This window comes from Paramisgurnus dabryanus, chromosome 11, assembly GCF_030506205.2.
Source record: "Paramisgurnus dabryanus chromosome 11, PD_genome_1.1, whole genome shotgun sequence".
Taxonomy (NCBI): Eukaryota; Metazoa; Chordata; class Actinopteri; order Cypriniformes; family Cobitidae; genus Paramisgurnus; species Paramisgurnus dabryanus.
In genome coordinates, this window is record NC_133347.1 from 4,435,204 (window position 1) to 4,458,511 (window position 23,308).

Consider the following 23,308-nt stretch of genomic DNA (forward strand, 5'->3'; position numbering starts at 1 on the left):
AAGCAAATCAAATCTCTTGACCTGGACACGAATACAAGAGCATGCATGCTAATAACCAGCCTGGATCTAAATAGTTTACTCATCTTTACGATTATCCACATTGTTGCATTCACTGTCATTATTTTCTCATCTATCATGTCATTTAAAAGCACTTCATTTCCAACATTCAGATGGCAACGCTTAAGTTGCCCTTGTCTTTTGTTTGCATGCATATTTTTTAACTTACAAAACAATAAGAAGTTTACAAATTAAAAGAGAATGAGAAGAGTCAATTCACGCACGTAGGCTGTTATAAAACAATGCAGGTCAGTCCGAATAGCGTGTACATGCTTTCTACAGCAGGCATTACAATAAAATGATTTCTATCCTATAGCTGTCATATTGAGAATTACGATTTTCTTTCATAAAAGCTAACTTAAAAAAGTACTTTGTTAAATATCGTGAGCATCTTGAAGTTTCTCAATATGTCTGAATTTCGAAATGGGTATTTGCTTACTATTCAGTCCCTCCAGAAAAACGCGATTATGCGATCAACCAAAGTCCGCATATTTATGCAGGGGGCGCATTTTTTAAATACGCTGCACTTTCGCCGCACAAATTGCAGATTTCTGCTCACAAAATTCGGGGGGCTTGCAGGATTTCATAATCCCCGCATTTTCGTAGCAAAAAGTCATATATATCTTAGCAGAAAGTTGAAAATTGTTGCATTTATTTCACACATGCGCAGCCATGTCCCCTGTTGTCATGGAAATGTTAGGAAGTGACGTAATTACGCGAAGTGAACATCAATGAAAAGCTGCAAACTGTTTTTGCAATTTCACACAGTTTTTGCAAGTTCCCGCAATTTTTGCAAGTTCCCGCAATTTCATTGCATAAAATTGCATAAATATCCCGCATATATTCCATTATATTTTTTTAAGAAAACGTTCCGCAAGATTAAGGATTTTTACCCGCAACAATCACAAAAAACCTCCACGTTTTTCTGGAAGGACGGACTATTATGGGCACTCAAAGGTTCTTGTAGCTCTGTTGGAAGAACATTGCGTTAACAATGCAGAAGGTTGTGGGTTCAATTCCCAGAAAACACACATACAGATAAAAAAATCTAATGCATAAATGTAAATTTTTTTTAAAAAGACACTCACCAATAGGAAGAACCAAGAAGAACGGAAGCCAGCACAGGACAAAGCATCCAACCACGATGCCCAAGGTCTTAGCTGCCTTTTTTTCACGTGAGAACTTGAGCAGACGCAAAGCGAAGTGTGTCCTGTTTCTTAACGTCTCGTCCTCAGACGCCGTGGTGTTGCCGCGGTGTATCCTCAGGGTTACAACCTCAGAGGCGTGATCAGTTTTTTTAGTTTTCTGTCCACTAATCAGTCCACGCGTCTCTCTCCTCGCCACCACATACACACGGCAGTACATTGACAAGATGACCACCAGCGGGAGGTAGAAAGACCCGAATGCTGAGAAGATGGCATAGCCTGGTTCCTCTGTTATCTTGCATACAGACTCGTCCTTCGGCGCCGGTTCCTTCCAGCCAAACAAAGGCCCGATAGAAATGGTGATGGACAGTGCCCACAGCGCAACCAATGCCAGCAACGCCCGCCGCTCCGTCATAATCGAAGGGTACTGCAGAGGATAGCTAACACCGATACATCTGTCCACCGAAATCACACACAGGCTCATGATAGACGCCGTGCAGCAAAGAACATCCATGGCCGCCCATACGTCACAAAAGGGCCGACCGAAGACCCAACGGCCTAGCATCTCAAAGATGGCAGAGAATGGAAGAACCGTTGAACTTAGCAAAAGGTCTGCTACTGCCAAGTTCACAATGAAGTAATGGGTAACCGTGCGTAGATTGCGATGGCAAACCACAGAGAGGATAACCAAGATGTTGCCCAGAACTCCAAAAACAATGAAGACCGCCAACACAATGCCCAACCCTACAGCCTTCATAACATTCAGCTCTGGGATGAGAACCTGGCTGCAGTTGGTGCAGTTGTCAGCAAACGATTCAGGGGTCATGTTGTCTTTTAGGGGACTCATCTGCTCAAGATATTGTTCAAGGAGGATACTTCTGCTATGTGGTATCCGGTGCTGGCCTCAGTTTAGTTCGTTCCTCAATATTGGATTCTCTCCAGCGGTCCGAGAAATGGTCGAAACCGGTACTGCGTTGGCTGAGATACAAGGACATTGAAGCATTTCCAGTGAGGCGTCCATCTGCCAGAGAACGTAATGAAATTGTTTGTCTCTTTTTCCAACTTCCTAGATGGACTTTTAATGATCTGCCTTTATGGAAAATAGCTGTGGGAGCAAAAATAAACATCACAAAGTTAACATATTGTACTGTTCGAAAAGTCAGAAATTCTGTCATGAAAATCATAAATTGTAGGAGATTGTTTTGACATGCTCATAACCGTATGCAGCTGGTGAGTCGGATTAAACAAAACAAAAACAGATCAGATTGAGAGAAAAGACACGTCTTTGAAATTTGTATGGTCTATTACGCTACAAGCCGAATTTGGCTGTAAGGTCTTGTAATTTCATCTGTACAGATGATCTGTCTTCGATGCATCGATGGATCAGTGGTATGAAGATGTTAACAGCTTAATTACCTCTCTACACCTGCTAATCTCTTCACAGGTTCATAAAGCTCCTAATGTCCATGTGCTGCTTGATTTACATTCAAAGTACGGGGTGATGTCATTGATGTCGAGGTTGAAAAGCAAATAATAAGGACAAAGTCAAAAGCTTTTTGGCATGCGATGTGCAGATTTTTGGCTAAAGAGCAGATTCCAGTCTAGATGGATCTGATCATGAAACACCTGTGCGGGTTTTTGTTTGAAAACTGTAAAACGGAGAGAAATTTAATTAAAGCTGGGCTTTATCAACGTACAAATTCCATTCATCATCCAACAATTTCTCTGTTTTTCGCTATTTATTCATGCATGCAAATTAAGTGTGAAATTATTTCTCTTGAGAACGACAGACGAGGGCATGACATTAAATTATGAGCTAGTTTCAGTGGATATTGTTTAACACGTTCATTCATTTATAGTACATCGAACACAAGCGCCGTGATAATGGATTGCTCTCTGTGGATCCCATTCACATCTAATGCTATTCTGATGGGTTCTATTAAGATTTTCCTCTGGACCGAGTAATTTATCACGTCAAACACAAGACCAATGCGGGCAAAATAAAATAAACGGTCACTCGGTTCCCATGCATCTCTAATAGAGTCACTATCTAGTACGCACAAATCACATTAAAATCTGTTCAGGAGGTTCGGCCGAATTTCAATGTCTTTTCGAGGATGTTTTGCAAATGCAGTTTTCCTGTATGATGATTTTTCATCTGGGTGAACCTGACTTTTCTTTCAAATCCTGTTTGGCCATCCATGCATGGATTTAATTTTATCTCACTTATGTCTTGGATGCCATTTATTTACCTAACCCCAAGTAGCAACATCATAGAGATTTGGACCGATATGTCACCCAGAAGACTTACTTTTTTATATCCACACAGGACAACAACTACCTCTTACAAGCATTTTAAAAAGATTGTGTCCTGTAAAAAACAGACTTTTTTCTTCACAGTAGTGAAAAATGCACCTACTGGGGAAAAACACAAGGCTCCCTTGTAATTTTTTCAGTTTCAAGCTCTCTAATTCCCCTTCAATCAAGCCTAATTCTTATGCTTGCGAAAAGAAAAAAGCATGCCAAAACATATTTAAACTTCAAACGCTTTCAGGCAAATCTGTCGGCTGCCAAACAAAATTCATTTTCTCCTGTTCATATAAAACGTATTGTTTTGTTTTGTTTATTTTGTGACATTTCTGACTACCTGACCTCCAGAAATTAGTTTTACTTTAACAAATGTCTCTAACACAATGCCTGACACAATGAGACTGATGGGAAAATGTAAATTGTTTTTGCTCCGTCTGCTGCATCTATTTTTAATGCCGTCAAAGTGATTTTCAAGCATGCAAACTACCGTACCAGCAGGGACACGTGAATTTGCGGACACCGGGAATCCTCTACAATCTCGAACTGTATGCACGCTTCGGTTTATCATTCTGATGATTTTTTTCCCATTACTATACCATTATTTCTCCAGATTGACACTAATTGCATCTAATGAGATTGCCCACCAGCCGTTTCCGAGTCTATCAATTTACTTTGAAAGGAGAAATGCGTGCGAGATTAACACTCCCACTCTCGCGTTTCCGACATCAGTCGAAATATTGATCGGATTGCCAGCATAATGAGGCGCAGAGGTGACTTCTGCACTGGCTGGACAATACAGAAGTGTTAGGAAATAAAATGACTCCGCTCAACTGGGAATTGTGCTTTAGAAAACAGGACCTGTTAGGTTGTTGGTGACGTACACAAACACACACCTAAGGTTTAACGTTTAATGGGTCTATTACTACACTGTATTAACACAAATATTTCATTTTACATTATCTGGAAATATAATTAAACCACATTTTAAACCGAGAAGTCACAACTAAGGACGGTTTCACATTTGGTGCGATTGCCTGGTCCGAACCCAAGTTCGATTGCTCCCCCCTCCCTATGCCCCCCATGGACTGTGTTCACATATTATTTTTGCATCCGAACCGCGGTACGCTTGCATCATCAAGCTGCAGCCGGCGCGTTTTCATGTTGCTTGGTAACCGCTGTAAACGAGAAGACGACAAGAGATGGGCTGCATCCCAAACCGCATACTTCCATACTATATAGTAGGCGAAAAGCACTACTTCTCGTACTCTTTGCCTACTATATAGTATGGAAGTAGGCGATTTGGGACGCAGCCATGATTTCTGAATGCCTCCGCAAAAATTGACGTCGGCGGACAGCCTGTTGTCATCGAAACGACTTTAGTATGTTTGGGGCAGACAGACGCAAGTGCGTTTCTGTATTATTTCTTTGAAAACAAAACCAAAGGTTTAAAAAAATAAGAACAAAAGTCAACAAAAAGTCAAGTCGATTTGGTACGATTGCGCTCACATTAGCAGCGAACCGATCTGGAGTTCACATGAACCGGACCCCAGACCACCCTTTTTAAGCGGACTCGAGTACGTTTCGCGGGTGCGCACCCGAGTTCGGAAGACAACATCATCCAAATGTACCGAACTCTGATGTCAATCGAACCCGGGTGCGCACCAAAAGTGCTAATGTGAAAACGCCCTAAAAGGCAGAAAGCATAAAATGCATTGCACTTGCGCATTTGGCAGACGCTTTTATCCAAACAACTTACAGTACATAAGGTAGGCTATACATTAATGCTATGCTATACCACTGAGCTATACAGGAGACTAGTTTGAAAATAGGCAAAAGTAAAAAATCTGGATTGCTTGAAAACCGCTCTATACTGGGTTGTATTATTTCTCTTTTTACTCACATGGCTATCCACAAAAGTTATTAAAACAAACTTGCACTGTTGAGTCACTCACTATAAAACCAGGAACATTCATTAAAAGTAAGTTTATTTGTAAGTTTATTAGATTCCCCGTCACGCTATCTGCCTTTCCGCGTCTACATTCATTTCCTCTCTGCCTCCTCTTCAAACACAACTTTCATTCTTTCCTTTTGTACGCCCAGGTGCGAGAAACGAATCTCTTTTATGGTTCACCAGTCGCAGCGTGTTAATAAAAGTCCAACGACAGAGATCGTCGAGTTCGGCTTGCACGCAGCGGTCTCTGATCTCCCCACCACGCATCAACCGGTGTCTGACCTTTGGGCTCTCCGGTGTGCAAGTGAAACTCCACGCTGACACGCCAGCTGCTCTGAACCTCAGCTGGCTGAGCCCTCCTGCCTGCTTAAACACCATCTCTCCTAAGCTCCTATCAACCATCTTCAATAGCGGCTCACTTCAGTTGAGTTATACATAATAAAACACACCATATGATCTAATCTCGAAACGCTGCGAATGCTAAAAGACTCTTGAAATTGCCTACTGGCGCACCAAAGCATTTGTTGTGTTGTCCTCCAGCAAATGGTAAATAAAAGTGACAGCCAGATTATTTTTACAAACATTAGGAAGAGACCTTAAGGTTTGCCAGACTGGCACCCATATGGCGGTTCACATAACACTGCAGAATCTCAGCAATTCAGTGAAAGGTAGAAAGTAAATGTCTGGTCTTGTGAGGGTTATACAGCCTAAATGAATTAGCCTCAAATTCTGCCATCACTTACTCGCTCTCATTTTATTTTAAACACATATGCTGTTTTGTAAAGAAAATCTGATGTTTAAAGAATATTTATACAGCTCTTTTTTCTACAGTTTGCTCAGTGACCATGACTGTCAAATAACCGTAACCTCGTGAAAAAATATAAATGAGTACTTACATCTGCTGTGCAGACACTATATGCAAAATCTCATTTATTCACACAAACTGTTCAAAAGACTTCAGAAGACTAGCAGTTTAAAAAGGCGTGTACACCAAAGCGTTTAAACGCCTCTGAAAACGTCAGGCAGATGCTGACTGTAGGCGCATGCAAGCTTTTTTAGCCGAGCGCTTTTGTTGCCATGATTCTTTTGCTTTGTTTAACCATGCACCAGTTGGTTGTTGTGATATTTTTCCCGCACGCTCACCACTATGATGAGTGAGAAGTGATATCGACGAGCTGAGCGTTTCACCCAAAGTTGAACATTTTTAAACTCTCAGTGCAGAGCGCGAAAAAACGCAGCGTGCCGGCGCTCAGACAAAATTGGTTAGCTGCTGGCATTTTTGAAAAGCACGGCACTTCCATTGGACACGATTGTTAACATATGCCGGCGTAAACGCCTTGGTGTGCACGCCCCCTATTGTCATGTTATGTTAAATACTTCCACAATGATTTTATGATGACTGAGGGGTCACTGTGACCGATTACAACCCAATTTTACAATTAGCATCGCTAATACAAATCTAGTGCAAAATTAGATACACATTCTTGTGTAAAGCTGCAATCTGTAATTTTGGCCTCTCTATCGCCATCTCTGTTGGAACTAAAAAATTGCAGTTATTTGCGGAGTATGTTTCAAATACAGAAAATTACTCTGTAAATTAGTGCAGTTTTATAGTTCAAACACAGATGGCGATAGAGAGGCCAAAATTTTGCTTCACCGCGGATGAATCTGCCGTTCAGAGCAGTTCATAGGAAAACGTAATCTTTGCTCCAATATTTCAAACATTCTGATGTTGATATGTCTTATAAAAACATGCTGGTAATTTACTCACCCCCACATGTCATCAAAGTTTGTTTTTCTTTCTTCAGTCGAATTTTTTTTTTTTTTTTTTTGAGGAAAACATTCCAGGATTTTTCTTGCTTCAAAGGGGTTAAACCAGGGGTGGGGAAACCTGGTCCTGAGGGGTCCACTGTCCTGCAGAGTTTAGTTACAACCCTAATTAAACACACCTGAAAAATCTAATTCAAGTCTTCAGGATTACTTGGAAATGAAATTCAGGTGTGTTTGGTTATGGTTGGAACTGAACTCTGCAGGATAGTGGCCCTCCAGGACCCAGGGTTCCCCACTCCTGCTTCAAACGATCCCAACCGAGGCATAAGGATCTTTTATAGCAAAACGATCATCATTTTTGCCAAAAAAATAAATAATGTGTACTTTTAAACCACAACTTCTCGTCCTGCAATAGCTGTGTCATGCGCTAGCGCGACCTTACATATTACGTAATCACGGTGAAAGGTCACGCATTTTTTATATGTGAACTGACACAAAGACGTTAATTAGTATCATTCCACATACAACAACGACCCTTTTTCTCCACCCTTGTAAACACTGGAAAGGTAGTTTCGCATACGTCATGCATGACCTTTCGACGTAACCATCTTGGATGACATGGGGTGAGTAAATTACCAGAATTCTTTTTTATAAAAGTGGAGTAATCTTTTAACAGATGATTCCCCCAGATGTATGAACGTAATAAATGTACATATTTACTGTACATGGTGTTCCCCAGATGATCGTCATTTAAGACTTTACAGATCAAATGGCTCCTCCTGGATTTCAAGTTTAAAATCTACAACTGTATAAACAAGATGAAAATGCACATGCATTTAATGAAGTAGCCGGGTCCTCTTCTTTCTGTTTACGGATGTATGAGATAAAAGACTTTTTCACATATTTCCCACGAAAATGGCCACTGAAATTATAAATCGTTATTATAAGCATACCATTGTTAATTGGGGTAAGGTAAGAAGAAGAAGTTCTACTTACTCGAATACAGATTTTTTGTTCAATTTTAACAGAAAAAGTTACAGGTTTCAGTTTTATGAATAAACCAGTCCGATTTAAAAACTAACAGATAATTATTTTCACAGTTATCACTAATGTACATCTTTTGTGAAACAAATCTGCAATAATACCATGTACACTCTTAACATTTTCATGTCTTTACTAATATGCATTTACTGTAAAGCAAAGCAAACTTGTGAAAAGTGCTTTAGAAATCAACTCGCATCAAATCGAACTGTAATGCTGCATTTACACCGACCGCGGTAAGGGCGTGAAGCGCGAGTGATTTCAATGTTAAGTCAATGTGAAGACGCGTTGACGCGCGTCAGGAGGTCCCGCGGCGCGGAAGAGGCGTTCGGCGCGGCGCGGAAGACGCGTTTCCGCCTCTTTCGCGCGTGAAGCTCGGGCGAAAGGCGCGAATTGAGCGTTGTGCGCGGTACGCGCGGTAAGCGCGAATGGTGCTTTTTGTGCATCTTGCGGTTCACGCGAATTTGCGGCTGACGCCCGAGTTGAAAAATTTGAACTTTGGCGGAATTTCGCGCCGCGTTAACCAATCAGGAGCCTGCCTGCTGCTGTGGTGGCAGCCCCGCCCGGAGTCACTCATTCAAGCAGTCACTCGGAGCTATATGACAAGTTGTTATTTCTATAGAGGAGACAGGAATAAAAAGGACCTCGCTTGGAAGAGTGTCAGTAAGGACTTTGGGCAACTTGGTAAGTTGTAATACACGCTTCACTTTTGAGTCACGTGACGTTTATCTGCCCGCGCCGTTTATTTTTCCCCATAGTAAGGTTAACCAATACAAAATTGGTAACTCTCTTGATAAATGCACAAGTAACATCAGTCATCTTGCAAACAGACACTCGCACAGCAGTTGCCCCTCCCACAAGAAGCGGAGTTTGCCTCGGACGCGCGTCAAATGCTTGCTTTTTCCGCGCGTCTACTCCGCTCTACACGCGCGAATGCATCCAAAATGTTCAAGCGGCAAACCTGGCGCGGTAGACGCGATTTTGACGCCCAAACCGCGTTTGGTGTAAACTCAGCATTAGCCGATGCTGCTCGGCCCTGCATTAAGTTTAACATTTGTCCATTCATGCTTTTCACTAAAAAAATAACAGCATTAAGGTGAGTAAATCCTTTTGACCACACAGGTCCTTTAAGGACTCCAGAGGAGTCTCTGTTCATTAACAAATAGTCAGGAAGACAGGATGGCCCGCAGGCAGTTTGAAAGTCACTCATCAGACACACTCCATCAGTTCAGTTTCAGCTTCACGGACCCTCGGTGGCTCCGGGGCCACACTCCGTCTCTCCGACGGAGATTAAATCACAATTATTGGTCTTCTTCACCTAGTACTTATCACATCCCCGCAGCGGCACGCAATAACCAGAGCTGCAGCGCTCCTTCTGTAATCACCAAAGCCGCCTGTGAAATTAATAGAAACGGTTGACTTCTTTTACATAAAGAGAGGTAAATATTTAGGCTTCACCGCTGGAAGGTAATGCCTGTTGAAGCTTGCAAATGCACAGGTTCCTAAGAGGCAGAAATGAATTCCATCAGTGGCCCGAATGACACTGAACCTGCTTTGTTTATGCATCATCAAAGCATTGAGACCACGGCACATGATGGAGAGGTCATGCGGACAGTGCAGCATCTCTCCTGATTAAGAGCTCAGGTCTTAGGCTTTCTAGAACATTCGAGGAGCGGCAAAGCTGAGTGACTGTGATGAGCACATATTATTCTGTTCTCTCCGCCACGTCAAAGAGAAAATATGAACGATTACAGAAAAGTGAAACCAAGAAAATGTCCTGTAGATGTCCAACAAAAATTCATCTTGAAGTACCTGATCGTGTAAATTTGGAAACTATTGAAATTAAAAAAGCTTATATAGATGCATTACTATTATAAAAAAAAACATATATGATCAAATATAAATATTGACAAAAAACTAATGCAAGTCAAAATGGAGCCTAAAGCATAAATGTAAAATATAATGTTTCTGTTCTGTATACTTGTATACATTATATAAAAACAAGATTAGACGTGTTACGCATCAATTACCAATTTGAATATTAATTAGAAACTAATCCAAATAAAACATTGTTAAAATTAGTGCATTAACTATATTATTTAAGCAGTGGACTGAGATAAACTAATATATTAGGATGCAAACCAACATCATCCTTTTTATATGTAATTTTTATTTTAAGGAAAAAATACACCACAGAGTTTAGATTTCTTCCTGTTGAACAGGTTGGAAACAGATGTGCTGTGGACGTTCAAGGTTATGATCAAACTAATTTTAGTAAATTCAATTTTAGACGAAAGTAACCTTTTCAGCCTGCCCATCACGCGTAAATCATACTGACAGCAGGGAAAGGACGCAGAAAACACACAGCTGATCAATGCACTACATCAGTATGCACCAAACACATCCCCAGTATCAGCAACAAAGGCTCTTATTTATCCTAAAATTTGGAAACATTATATATACTTATTTCTAAAACGACCTCTTTAAAATGCCATGCGCTACAATTTCGTGCGTAAGTTTGTGAACATGCATGAAGATTGCATGTTCAAAACGCATACGTGGTATCATCACTCACCCCAGTTTCACGGTATGCATGGAAGAACTCCGTTGCTGAGATGTTTGGAGCAGAAGGGGACGCGCGTCCTCGCGTGTCTCTCCGTCCTCTGTGATTGCTGTGGAAACGGCAGAGCTCAAGTTCAGCGAGTCAAGTGCACTTTTGTGTTTTCACACACGCATATAAGCCGAGCGATGCTCGGGACATCAGTATTTCTCAGAGGAGAGTGACTGTGAAATGAGTCATGGCTCCCCACGACGCGCGCACCGCGCCGCCTCCTTTACGCACAAACTTTGGTGCTGCGCTCTGGGCATGTGGACGTGGCCAATGGTGCTCATCACTTCTAAGGTAAATGAATCAACTGGTGACGCGGTGCGTGGTTAAAATAGCTCGCAGCGTCCACTGCTGTGTGAGAAAATAGAAGGGAACGCGTTTAACGGGTGAGGTGGATGGCGTTTACAGGGGGAGGGGTTTGATGGGGGGATGATATAATTGTCACACTTTTCTCTAGCGAATGTATTTTAGGTATTTTTCCAGACATATAATGTACTGTGGACACATAAAAGTATTACAAAAATGATGCCTTCAGTAGATGACTAGCAAGCAGGGTTCTGGTTCTATGTAATTAAATATAGCCAATGCTTAGTATTCAAGCTTGTTAATTGTTGATGCTTTTAAATGATTTTAAATAAAAATGCAATATATTGTTAATAAAAGTAGACACTTAATGTGTATAAATGTAAAGTAGTGTAACACATCCAGTGGTTACTCTTTACTAATCAACTTGAAGGAAATTTATTCACAAAAATTAATCGTCACACCAACTAGTTAAAAAGAAGTTACACAAAATATCTTTGAAAGCTCTAGCATTATTTGTTTGTTAATGTCATTTGCTTTCATATGTTGGTATTGAATGTGATGACATTTAGACATTTTAATAAGATGTGTACAAAAACAAATACAACACGTTGTGACATGTGCTTTAATTAAAAAAGCAATTTAACATTTTCACTGTGATTGCTATCAGACGACAACATAACAATTGATAACAATACCATGTTTATTTACATGTACATTAATGCATTATCCAAAGCAACTTACAGCGAATTTTAAAAATAGCAATAAGTGCTTCCTGGGAATTGAACTCATAACCTTTGCATAGCCAATGCAATGCTCTACTCATTGAGCTACAAGAATTTAAACCTCAGTAGGGTTGATCGTGAACTTCAGCTGTGCACCTGCAATAGGATCAGGTTTAGAGACAATCAAGCGTGTTTAATGAGAGTTTATTTCTATCTCTGCCTCCACAAAGAACTTCATTTGAATGGGTAGTGCAGTATTGAAAAATCAATCAGGACAAATAACACGACTAGAAAAAACACAACAGAAATAAAATCTTTATTGTTGATCTTAAAAACATCTGTTCTGGCCCATGATGCATTTGAAATTATGTACTTTAGTAACTTTTTATTACTGAAGGTAGAAGAAAAGAACACATTTATTCATAAAGTACTGTCTACAATACAAGTTGTGCCAAAGTGCCATACAATCCAAAGAGATAAAATATAGAGATGTTTAGAAATGAGGAACATTAGGAAAGAGATCTAATCTGGCATCTGGTTATTTGTATCTTTACACTACTTCTCTGTAATTTATATGTGTGTCACGTTTAGTCGATAAAACGCTCCCGCATGGATACACTTCTGTATAGTCGCCCATGACTTCTTATAAAGCCTCCTCGTTCCTCACCTCATTGCGGTGCAATTAAGAATTGAGGGACTGTCCGCCAAAAATAACGACCTCATAGGTCGTTTGTGCAAGCACCTTATTACAGCGTAAAGTGACGTATTAAGGTATTAGTGTCCTGTAGCTGCAGTAGAACATACATCAGTTATACATCAGATTAGACACATTTAATTTTATGAATTTGTAAATGTAGAAACTGTTTCACTAACATTTATGGTTTTAAAGATATTTTGGAGCATCTAACCCCACCCTCACCCTTACCCTAAACCCAACCACTTCTCAACCATATAAAACACAACACGCAAGTAAAAGTACAGTCGTACATTGGTCGTATTTGGTGACCAAAGCAATCGTATGGGTTGGAGAATGGGTTGGCGGAACTCGATCGGTTTTCAGATCCCAGGATGTATAGGACATAGGAGCGAGCAAATAGGAAATGACATTGAGACGCACCCATTGTGTTTGGTTTCATTTATTTTCACTGACAGCCCAAATTTTGACTTTATGTCTTGGTCAGGGGTCTCCAACCTTTTTGTGAGCAAGGGCTACCACAATGGATAAAACTATTTGGAGCCCTACTTTTTTGATAGTCTACTTCTCTTTTAATTCTTGATGTTTGTCATTGCTTAAAATGTTAAAATACATAAAAGAAGCCAAGCTAATATAAAAAATATGTAATAAATAAATATAAAAATTGAGGCTATTAGTAGAATGAGCTTTGGCGGGCAACTCTGGTCTAGGGTGTGTTTGGACGGCTATTAGATGTCATTTATATTTATGCATTTGGCAAATGCTTTGATCCAAAAGTATATTACAAAGTATAAATTAAATGCAAAATTCGCAAAACACAAAATTCCTTAAAATGGCATGAGGGTTGAATGAGGAAAGAGATCTAATCTGGGTATGGGTACTACTTTTACACTACCCATCGTACCAAATTGAATGTGATAATTCCTAAACTTAAAGGCGGGGTGCGTGATTTTTGAAAAAAACGCTTTGGAAAAGGGAGTCGGGCCAACTAACAAAACACACTTGTAGCCAACAATCAGCAGTAAGGAGCGTGTCTGCCAACCAACATCGTTGCCTGGGTTGCGTATGTGTGGTGCGAGTTTATCAAAAGAAGGTCCAGATTCTATTGGGGTAGGGACGTGTTAGTCAAAATTGGCTTTCAGAGATCATGCACCCTGCCTTTAATGCATATTTTGTTGCATTGCCTGTATTCAGTATGGCTCATGATTCTCCTTCAGTGCATGGAATTTTTTAAAAGCTTAATGTAAAAACCCACCTGTTGACAACAAGCATCATTTATGTTAGGATAAACAATGAAATATGGGTTACGACATTCTGAGTTAGGGGTTTGTTTTGTGTCAGTAACCAGTATGATCAAAATGATAATAGTTTAATGCTTGACTTCGCAAACACTGCAAATAACAAACAGAAGGTGAAGTGACACAAGATAAATGTAAGGTAATGAGCAGTCAGATATTTTGAAATATCTTATTACTGTCGGAGAGGGATGTTGGTTGCCTGAGCTACACAGATGCTGATAGCTTTAGTGATTTGCTGTCCACCCACTCCCCTTCTCGCTAAAGCTGTCTTCCAAACCTAGTGAGCTGCCTACCTAGATGGTATTTTAAGCATCATAGACATGCATTATTAAGCTGATACCTAGGTTTGGTCTAATTAGCATTAGCATTGCATGCATTCATAGATAAGGCAATTCCAGAGTGCACTGGAGCAATATTGATTTTTGTATGTCATTGCATGTCATTTTAAATTTTTTTATTATGTGTAACAAAATAGTTTGAATGTATAAATGTACATTCATTGTATACGCTCAGCATCTCCCATCTTCCTGTTTGTCTTTCTCTGTACCCTCCTCTGCCTCAGGTATTGTCTTATCTGTTGAGTCAAATCACCATAACAACGCTTAGGTTGTATTTATCTCCTAAATCGCTGCTCAGAAATAGCTTTGGATGTTAGAGGAGAGACGGGTCGGCATCTTAAAGAAATGATTGCAGTTGGGGTCTCTGTGCAATCGATACACACACAAACGCACACATGCACACATTTCAATCTGGGTGGATATCCATCAACGTCTGCGTGTGATTCAATCCACAGTCGAGTAAGAGATGATGGGAGGAAACATTTTGCTTCAGCGAAGAACGATTTGAATAAACAAATATCACGGGTCTTGATTCTGAATATAAGGACATCCGCTGAAAACGAAATAAGAGTGTGGAGAAAATATTAAAGGGCGGAAATCTACATTTTCCATTACTTACTCGTTCTGAACCCGTATGATATTCATCTGTGGAGCAGTAAATGTGAGCTTTTTTGTTCATTTGTTGACATTTTCCGGAGCTCAAGAGCCTGTAGTGAAAAGCGGTGTGAATTTACATTCATGCATACACCTTATTCCAAAAAGTCTTTCCTGGGAATTAAATCCATGACCTTTAAATTGCTAACACAATTCTGAGCTACAGAAATGCCCTACTGTACATCATGGGTCTCCAACCCTATTCCTGGAGGGCATCTGTCCTGCATATTTTATTATTTAATTGATTTTTGATTATTGATTGGGGTTGACGTTAAAATCGACAATGCATGCCCTCCAGGAATAAGGTTTAAGATCTACACTCTGCATGTTACTACTAGGCCTAAATATTCTTTAAAAAAATTTAAAAACTTTCCACAGATCATAGGAACCCAGCATGCAATAGCCATCATCTGATAGTCTGGCAATGAGTGACTCACTTCTACCCAAAATCAACTTGTCGTTTTTGCCAAAATAACTCGTAATGCTATGTACACACCAAACACGGGGCATCGCTTTACTCGCTCTAGATTATTTGCGGGATTTAACTTTGTGTCATGCAAATTTTTCGCTCGAGTTGAACATTTAGAACTTTGGCGAAGACGCTTTTGAGGCGAATAGCGCATGTTTTCGCGGCAAACACGGCACCCATATTGCGTCATTCGCATCGCCCCACGACTTTGCATGTAATCTACTCGCGCAAATCGTTAAACTCGCATCTGGTGTAAACCTACAGTAAGATTTATGGTATTCCAGGGGTGCTTCTTAATTTTTTTTGTGCATTTTTGCTTACTTTCCTCACTCTCTTGTATTAGGAAGCAAGAAAAGCTCCACCCCCCTAGAATGCGATGGAATCACGCGAGAAAAACGCGAGGATGGAAGCATTAAGTGAAATGGCACGTCCTCACTCTCTTTATTCTATATTATCAAAAAAGTGCATCAAAAAAGAAAAATAGTGTAAAATAAGTGCTGTAAAATGAATATTCAGCTGCGGGAAAAATGAAGAGACCACTCCAGTTTTGACTTTAATAATCAATTAGATGTATTGTGTAGTGATGCACCGATGTATTGGCCGCCGATATTTATCGGCTGATTTTTGATGAATTTGAAACCATCGGCATATCGGCAATAGCACGAGAAAGGCCGATACTGATTGTTTATTAATTAACTGCATAAAGAAATCCATTACATGTAAAAAATGAGTTAATGTTGTTAATAAAATAAATGCTGAATAGCAAAAGCTCTCCTCTTAAACAAAATCATTCAAAATATTGTTTATTATCATGAAAACACCTGAAACATTTTGAAGAACGGCGATATAAATTCTTATTCACACTTTTCCTACGCCCCATGACGCTTTGCGCAAATCATGGGCACGACTTCAGGCGCGTACTGTCACTGAACCAGAACTGCCGTTTTCCATTATGATTACGGTCATAATTTCATGTATGAGCCAGTGTGAGGATGAAATTAAGAAGTGTCCTGATAGATCATATGAAGATATAATCAATCGTTTCATGTTGATCCTCGGGGGTGATGGGTCTTCAATGCGCAAATACGTATAAAAGCACAGAGACACACCAGTATCTCTACAGTGGGACATTCAGTCGAGTGTTTAATACATGGAATATAAAGAGACTTCTTGTTTTTAACCTTTTTAGGTGATGGTTTAAAATGTCACAACTGTCCCTCTGGTGCCATTTTTAATCGACTTCTTTGAGTTTTTATGGCGACACATCAAGCTTCATCCGACAGCAGCAGTAACTTATGCTTCTCATTCAACACATTTTAAGTTATTTAAACAAACCATAATAAACATATTAAACTATTGTTACTTGTTTTCAGTATTGTTTTCGTTTTATGAAAATATTATTATGCAGTACATAAGACATGAGCTTATGAAATTATTTGCTTATTTTTTAAAACCCATTTAAAACATAACAAAAGTACACGCAAACACATCACGAATTATTCTAAACATTAACTAATAAGCAGTTTATGTCGTAAGCTATATATTCTGTAAATTTTTGTAATAATATATAGTAGCAGAATAAATAAACCAGCTAAATTAGCATATTTTTAACAGCATAATATTAGTTGTTTTTGAATAATTATTGTATTTATTGTTCACTGTCAGTTTCTGTGAAAGGTTGAACTGGTTGGATGTGTGGATACAGATAACTTGCGCCACATACACATTCAGTTCTTATGCCTTTATTATGGTTAAAACAAATGTATTGTAGAGATTTACTGCCTTTGTATCAGCTATTATGGCAACCCCTAACTGCACAAGTTATGCCGGTCATCCCGGATTTCATAATAAGCATTAAAAAGCCAGTCAAAACGGCAAACTCGTATCCCTCGCAATAGGACTACCATTAGCTGTAGTGGCTAATGGCCGGAAGTTTTACACATATAAGCTCAAAGATGGCGGCACCCACATTTATGTCAAAAATAAGGTGGATAGTAATTTCCTGGAATAGTGTTTGTAATGGTGGTACTTCTGTACCACAATTGGAGTTTCTGCACAAGAGCGCCCTCTGGCTTTTGGATGTGCCGGGATTTCACCGTAATTTATTCAAATTCATTCACTGAGAAAATGCGCATTTGCATGATTAATCATTACAGTCCTATAAAATGAATGTAAAAACATAAGTATGTTTTAGGGATGCCCCGTTAGGATTTTTTTGGGCCGATACCGATTTAAACAGACAACTTCTGGCCGATGCCGATATTAAGCACTTGTATACAATACTATACAGTTTGTCTATTAGCTAGTTTATTTCTGCATCAAATTATTTTTACTGAACATGGATTGGATCTAATTAACATTCAACTGACCAACATAATAAGAGAGGCACAAATTAAGCTAAAACAAATATAATAAGACAGCATGACAACCTTCAAAGGTGGTTTTTGCTATTCAGCATTTATTTAATTAACATTAACTTTTTTTTTTACATATAATGGATTTCTTTATGCAGTTAATTAATACAAAATCGGTATCGGCCTTTCTCGTGCTATTGCCGATATGCAGATGGTTTCAAATTCATCAAAAATCGGCCGATAAATATCGGTGGCCGATACATCGGTGCATCACTAGTATGCTTGTCACACTTGAATGTTCAGATCAAAATTTAAAATATTAATCAAAAAAGAGAACACAAGTTAACACAAAATGCGTGTGAAAAAGTGTGTGCCCCCTAAACCTAATAACTTGCTGGGCCACCCTTAGCAGCAACAACTGCAATCAAGCGTTTGCGATAATTTGCAATGACTCTGTTATAGCCCACTCATCTTTACAGAATTGTTGTTTTCGAGGATTCATTTAAAAACTGCATTCATTTAAAAACTGCATGTTGTGTTTACTTGTGTTTTCTTTGATTAATATATACATTTCTTTCATGATCACTCCTCAGTCCCCATTCCTTGCCTCATCGTGGTGCAATTTAAGAATTGAGATGTCCTACAAGATAGCAGAACTCGATCGGTTTCCCATTCGTAGGATGTACAGGAGCGAGAAAACAGGGAATGATATTGAGAAGCAACCATTGTGTTTGGTTTCATTTATTTATATATTTATATTTATTTCATTTTTGGGGGGGCTACGGTTAAACGTCAAATTTTGCCTAACCGTCTACGGTGTGTTTGCACAGCTATGTCTTTTACATTTACAGTTATGCATTTGGCAGACGACTTACAGTGCATTACAAGGTATACATGAAATTCCTTGCTGGGAAGTGGCACGAGGGTGAGAAAATGAGTACAATTGAATTGATTTGTTAATGTGCACACTGCAATAATACACAAGAATTTAAGTGTTTTGGTACCATTCACTTTGATACAAAAGGCAACAACATGGCACAAAAGGATGAGCTGTGAAAAGACCTTTCCTTTTGTTATAGCAGGGAAATGAAACTGCCCTCGCTTTGACCCACACAGATTGAGGGGTATTCTTACTGAGACCTCTCTGGCTCAGGATTATTTAGTTTACTATGCCCTAAGGAATTCCTGAAGTTTACCAAACCAAAGAAATCATTGAGGTACATCCCCAACAGCGAGATTTTCAAGCCTGATATTTTAGAGTTCATTTATTTTAAAGAGAACATGAGGAGAAAAGCAACAGGGTTGTGTGTGTGTGCACGTGCATGCGTGTGTGTGTGTGTGTGTGCGTGCACGTTCACTTCATCTCCAAAAAACCCCGCTCCTGAGGTGCTTGTCAGATGAGCAATTATTTGAGTTCGAGGTGACTTTTTCCCAAGAAAGGTAGAAATTTCAAAACCCTGTAAATTAGGTGACATCTCTCCGTTAAAATTAATGAAAGCAAAAGCGTGCTGTGTCATGGGCTTCACGCAAGTGTCGCTGAACGATGAATTCGTTCTCTTTCTTTGTGGTTATGTTTTCTGTGGTGCTCAGAAAACATTCAGACATGGACTTTCAGTCACATATTAACCTTCAGATGTTGACTTAACACACTTTTGCTTTCTGGCACTAGCGCCTTGAGTTCAATGCAAATCGGGCAATGTTAACACATGGCGAGGATTGTAGCACAGCGCTTAATGGGATTTCTTAAAAGGTCAATCCATCTTAAAATAAAATATGCCATGTTAAATAATTAACTTTTCTGGCCAGCAGGTCAGCCGTGGCCATCTCCATATGATTTCATTATATGGAAAACAGTGTGGCGTACTTTAAAGATCAAAATGACATCAGAGTGACTAAATTAATTTTTTATTTAGTGTTTCTGAGCAATTTGTAATCACTGCTTTGTTTTTTACTCTTGACTTTCCTAGAAGCAATCACTCTTAAAAAATGAAGGTGGATCACGATGCCATTTAAAGTCTTTAAATGGCAATTTGTTTCTAAACACATTATAAATATTATAATGTAAATGCTGATTCTGTGTTCAGATTATTTGGGTGGGGCTAAAACGGTGGCTCAATGACACACTGGAGCCACCGAGCATGGCCCCGCCCCGACACAATCACAACCATCCATTTGGGTTGCTGCGGTATTTGAAAGTTGAGAGAGACATCAGCTTTTCCGTGAGTGGGCGTGGTTTAGCGTTGACAGTGGACATGCCCCCAGGTTTTGAGAGCAGAGAATCCAAGATTTTGATAACTTTTTTTTAATTGAGGTTTATTTTTTAAATATTCAAATTAGACCTGGCAAAAAAAAAAATTATTCTTCAATTCTCGTGCGTGTCTCATCAATAAAGCTGGTTCGATGATTAGTAGTAAATCGCCACCACCTGCTTTCAGAAGGAGCGGCATTTACTACACAGAGCCGTATTTCACCGAAAGCTATGCAAAATCGTGTTCATAACCGTGGAAAATCGTGTCCGATTATGAACACGATTTTGCCTAGCTTCTTGGTGAAATACGGCTCTGTGTAGTAAATGCCACTCCATCAATAATACCGAAACAAAATGCAACAGACACGTCAAAATATTTTACTTTATTTTATGTATGTGCGCCCTACATAAAAAACTGACAACTAACAGAACTTGTTCTTTCTCACACAGAGATTTCTGAAATGTAATGACATAGAAGAAAAAACTTACAAAACATTTAATCAATTTAATTTCATGTATTTAACTTTTCAGCTATATGGACTGAATGCTGCATGGCTTAACCCATTATTGTACTGTTTTCATTTATTTTAGATGAAGCAGTCTCCAAATGCAATAAAATGTAATTGTATCGATTTTAATTATTATAATTTTTTTATTATTGAATAATTAATTTTATTTGTCAAACATATGGAGGAAACTTAAAAAAACATTATGAACTGAAGATTATTCATAATGTTGTTATAAAACTATTTAACAGTGTATTAACACTTAATGACATTTTAATGACAAATTATATTTGTATTACTGGTAAAAAGTGGTCAGTAATGTTGTCTTGGTAATTTCAAGTTGTCATGACAAATTTGGTTATTAATTCAAAATGTCATAACAAAGACAATTCAAACAAAGTCATCTTTGCATTAAAAATGACATAACTGAACGAATGACACTTAATGACAGTTGTCATAACCATGCATAAAATCTCCTTCATGTTCATGGCACATGTCATGTCATGATTATGAATGTGTCATGTCAGTCTTATGAACACTCCTTCAGGAAAAGTGTTACCGCATTACCTATAGTCGAGTCTGCACAATAAACTGGAACCGAATAAATTATTTTAACGAAACAATAAAATGCACAGCTTAACTTCGAATTTAATTTCAAGTTATATCAGTGAACCCAGTAAATGAGAGCAAGAGTTGTACATGAGCGAGCATACTGAGCTTTGATAAATGCATGTAGCCCGCAGTGACAGCGTATGATGAAAGAAACAGAGAATAAAAGTTCAAAGACACAGCTGTGTAAACTGATACCACACACACTTACATTAGATACAGACATAGTAACACTCTGACAGGTGCTTAGGGAACACATAGATGCATCTAGGCATAAAAATAATAACATGCCTACTAAATTAAGTTAAAAGGAATGGATCACTTGAAGCGCCGCAAATACAACAGCCCTGTCGACACATCAGCAGTTGTGGCGGGATGGGCGAAGACTAAATTGTTCCAAAAAATGAATGAAAGTGACTGAATGAAAGATTAAATGGGGCATGCAGTCCTCGCTATGAGAAGGGCCTTAGTAAAGGTGACCGATTGATAAACAGGTGTGGTCCAGGTGAGGGGCGGAGTTCTGACCAATGGGGCGAAAGTGCCCAAGTATAGCCCAACAGGCCACAATGCATGTTGAAATTTTAAGAAACAGTAGCGACACGTGACCCACTCTGCTTCATTCCTGGCTGATATCTAGGGAGTCATTCGCTCCGTCACATAATATGTGTGCCTGCCAGGAGACAATGATAGTGTTCAAAGTTTGATTTTTCATCGCCCCTACAGTTCCCATTTTCTGTCACAGGTTTATTTTCTGTGTTGATGCATTGTGTTGATGTAGAAGCAATTTTACAGCCATAGACGTGATTTGCTACTTGCTAGTTCTAGTCTAAAGTAGTGGATATTATATGATGGTACACTGTGGTCTCCCTGCAAAAAATGATTTTCAAGAAAACATTTTCTTAGTATTTTTGTATTGTTTTCAGTAAAAATATAAAAAAATTCTTACATTCAGATGCTTTTTCTTGATGAGCAAAACGACCCAAGAAATAAGTCTAGTTTTTAGACCAAACATATTAAATTTAAGTGATTTTGTGCATAAAACGAGCAAAAAAATCTGCCAATGGGGTAAGCAAATTTTTCTTGAATTTAGCTTGCATTAAGTGTTTAAGAAAAAAGAAATCTTATTTCAAGTTTTTTTTCTCCCATTGGCAGATTTTTTTGCTTGTTTTATGCACAAAATTACTTACATTTTATATTTTTGGTCTAAAAACTAGACATATTTTCTTGGGTCGTTTTGCTCATCAAGAAAAAGCATCTTAATTTAAATTTTTTTTTACTGAAAACAAGACAAAAATACTAAGACATTTTTTTCTTGAAAATCATTTTTGCAGTGCAACGGTGCCGGCGGGCACCAGGTTGCTCGCACAGAGTCCGTGAGTTGCCCACCAAAGCACATTTTATTAATAGCCTCAATTTTAATATTTACTTATATTTTTATATTAGCGTATCTTTTTATGTATGTTCAAAAAAACATATCAACAAGTAAAATAAATAAGTTTTGAGTAGACTGTATCAAAAAAGTAGCCCTCTCGATTGTTTTATCCATTGTGGGAGCCCTTGCTCACAAAAAGGTTTGAGACCCCTGCTGTAGAGTATACAACCTCAGAAATTAAGGTACAAAAGCTGTCCTTGGGGCTGTACTCTTTCAAAAAGTACACCTTTCTACCTTAAAGGTACCAAATGTATATACTTGAAGAGTTTAGTTCCAAAACGCAATAAACGCCATTTAAAAAAAAGGCACAGCCAAAATCAGTATTGTATCTGGTCAGTATTAAAAAGGCAATTCTTAATTTTACGCAAAATCCGATATCTACCGCGTTATTTTGTTATTTTTTTCTCCCTTTTTCCCAAAACACGATAAACGCCAGTCCTCCTTCTCTGTAGCCTAGAAATCTAGACGCACCCTAGCGGCCGCAAAATATATTTGCTGCCAGGGTTTAGTCTAGGCACTCACAATACACTTAACCGGTCCAAAAACCAAAATTTGGTCAGGCCAATCACATCGTGTGTAGCGTCTGTGGGGCGGGCTTAACATGATGACGACAGAGCTGCAACGGTTCCTACTTGAAAACAGAGAATGGCTGCTGCTGCTGGCGAACAGCTATCTTTTGAAGCGGCTTTGGCCGCGACTCTGGAGGACTTAGACTTATGTTTTTCTTTGAGAGAAGAGCAAATAAACCCTACTGAAGTCCTTTTTAAGCAAGAAAGATGTGTTTGGAGTTTTGCCG

The 23,308-nt window shown here is 39.0% G+C and overlaps 1 protein-coding gene across 3 annotated transcripts in view; it reads right to left on the minus strand.

Annotated features, from left to right (window-relative positions):
* Positions 1–11,155, minus strand: part of adra1aa (adrenoceptor alpha 1Aa) — a 29,353-nt gene extending 18,198 nt beyond the window's left edge. Inside the window, exons 1-2 of one of the 3 annotated variants that reach the window (XM_065248234.2) lie at positions 10,850–11,155; positions 1,146–2,307 (exon numbers count right to left, since the gene is read on the minus strand). In XM_065248234.2, the coding sequence (XP_065104306.1) occupies positions 1,146–2,049 (904 nt within the window). In that variant the 5' untranslated portion in view covers positions 2,050–2,307; positions 10,850–11,155. The other 2 variants (XM_065248233.2, XM_065248235.2) reach the window with 2 other exon arrangements.
* Between the last annotated feature and the right edge of the window lie 12,153 nt (positions 11,156–23,308).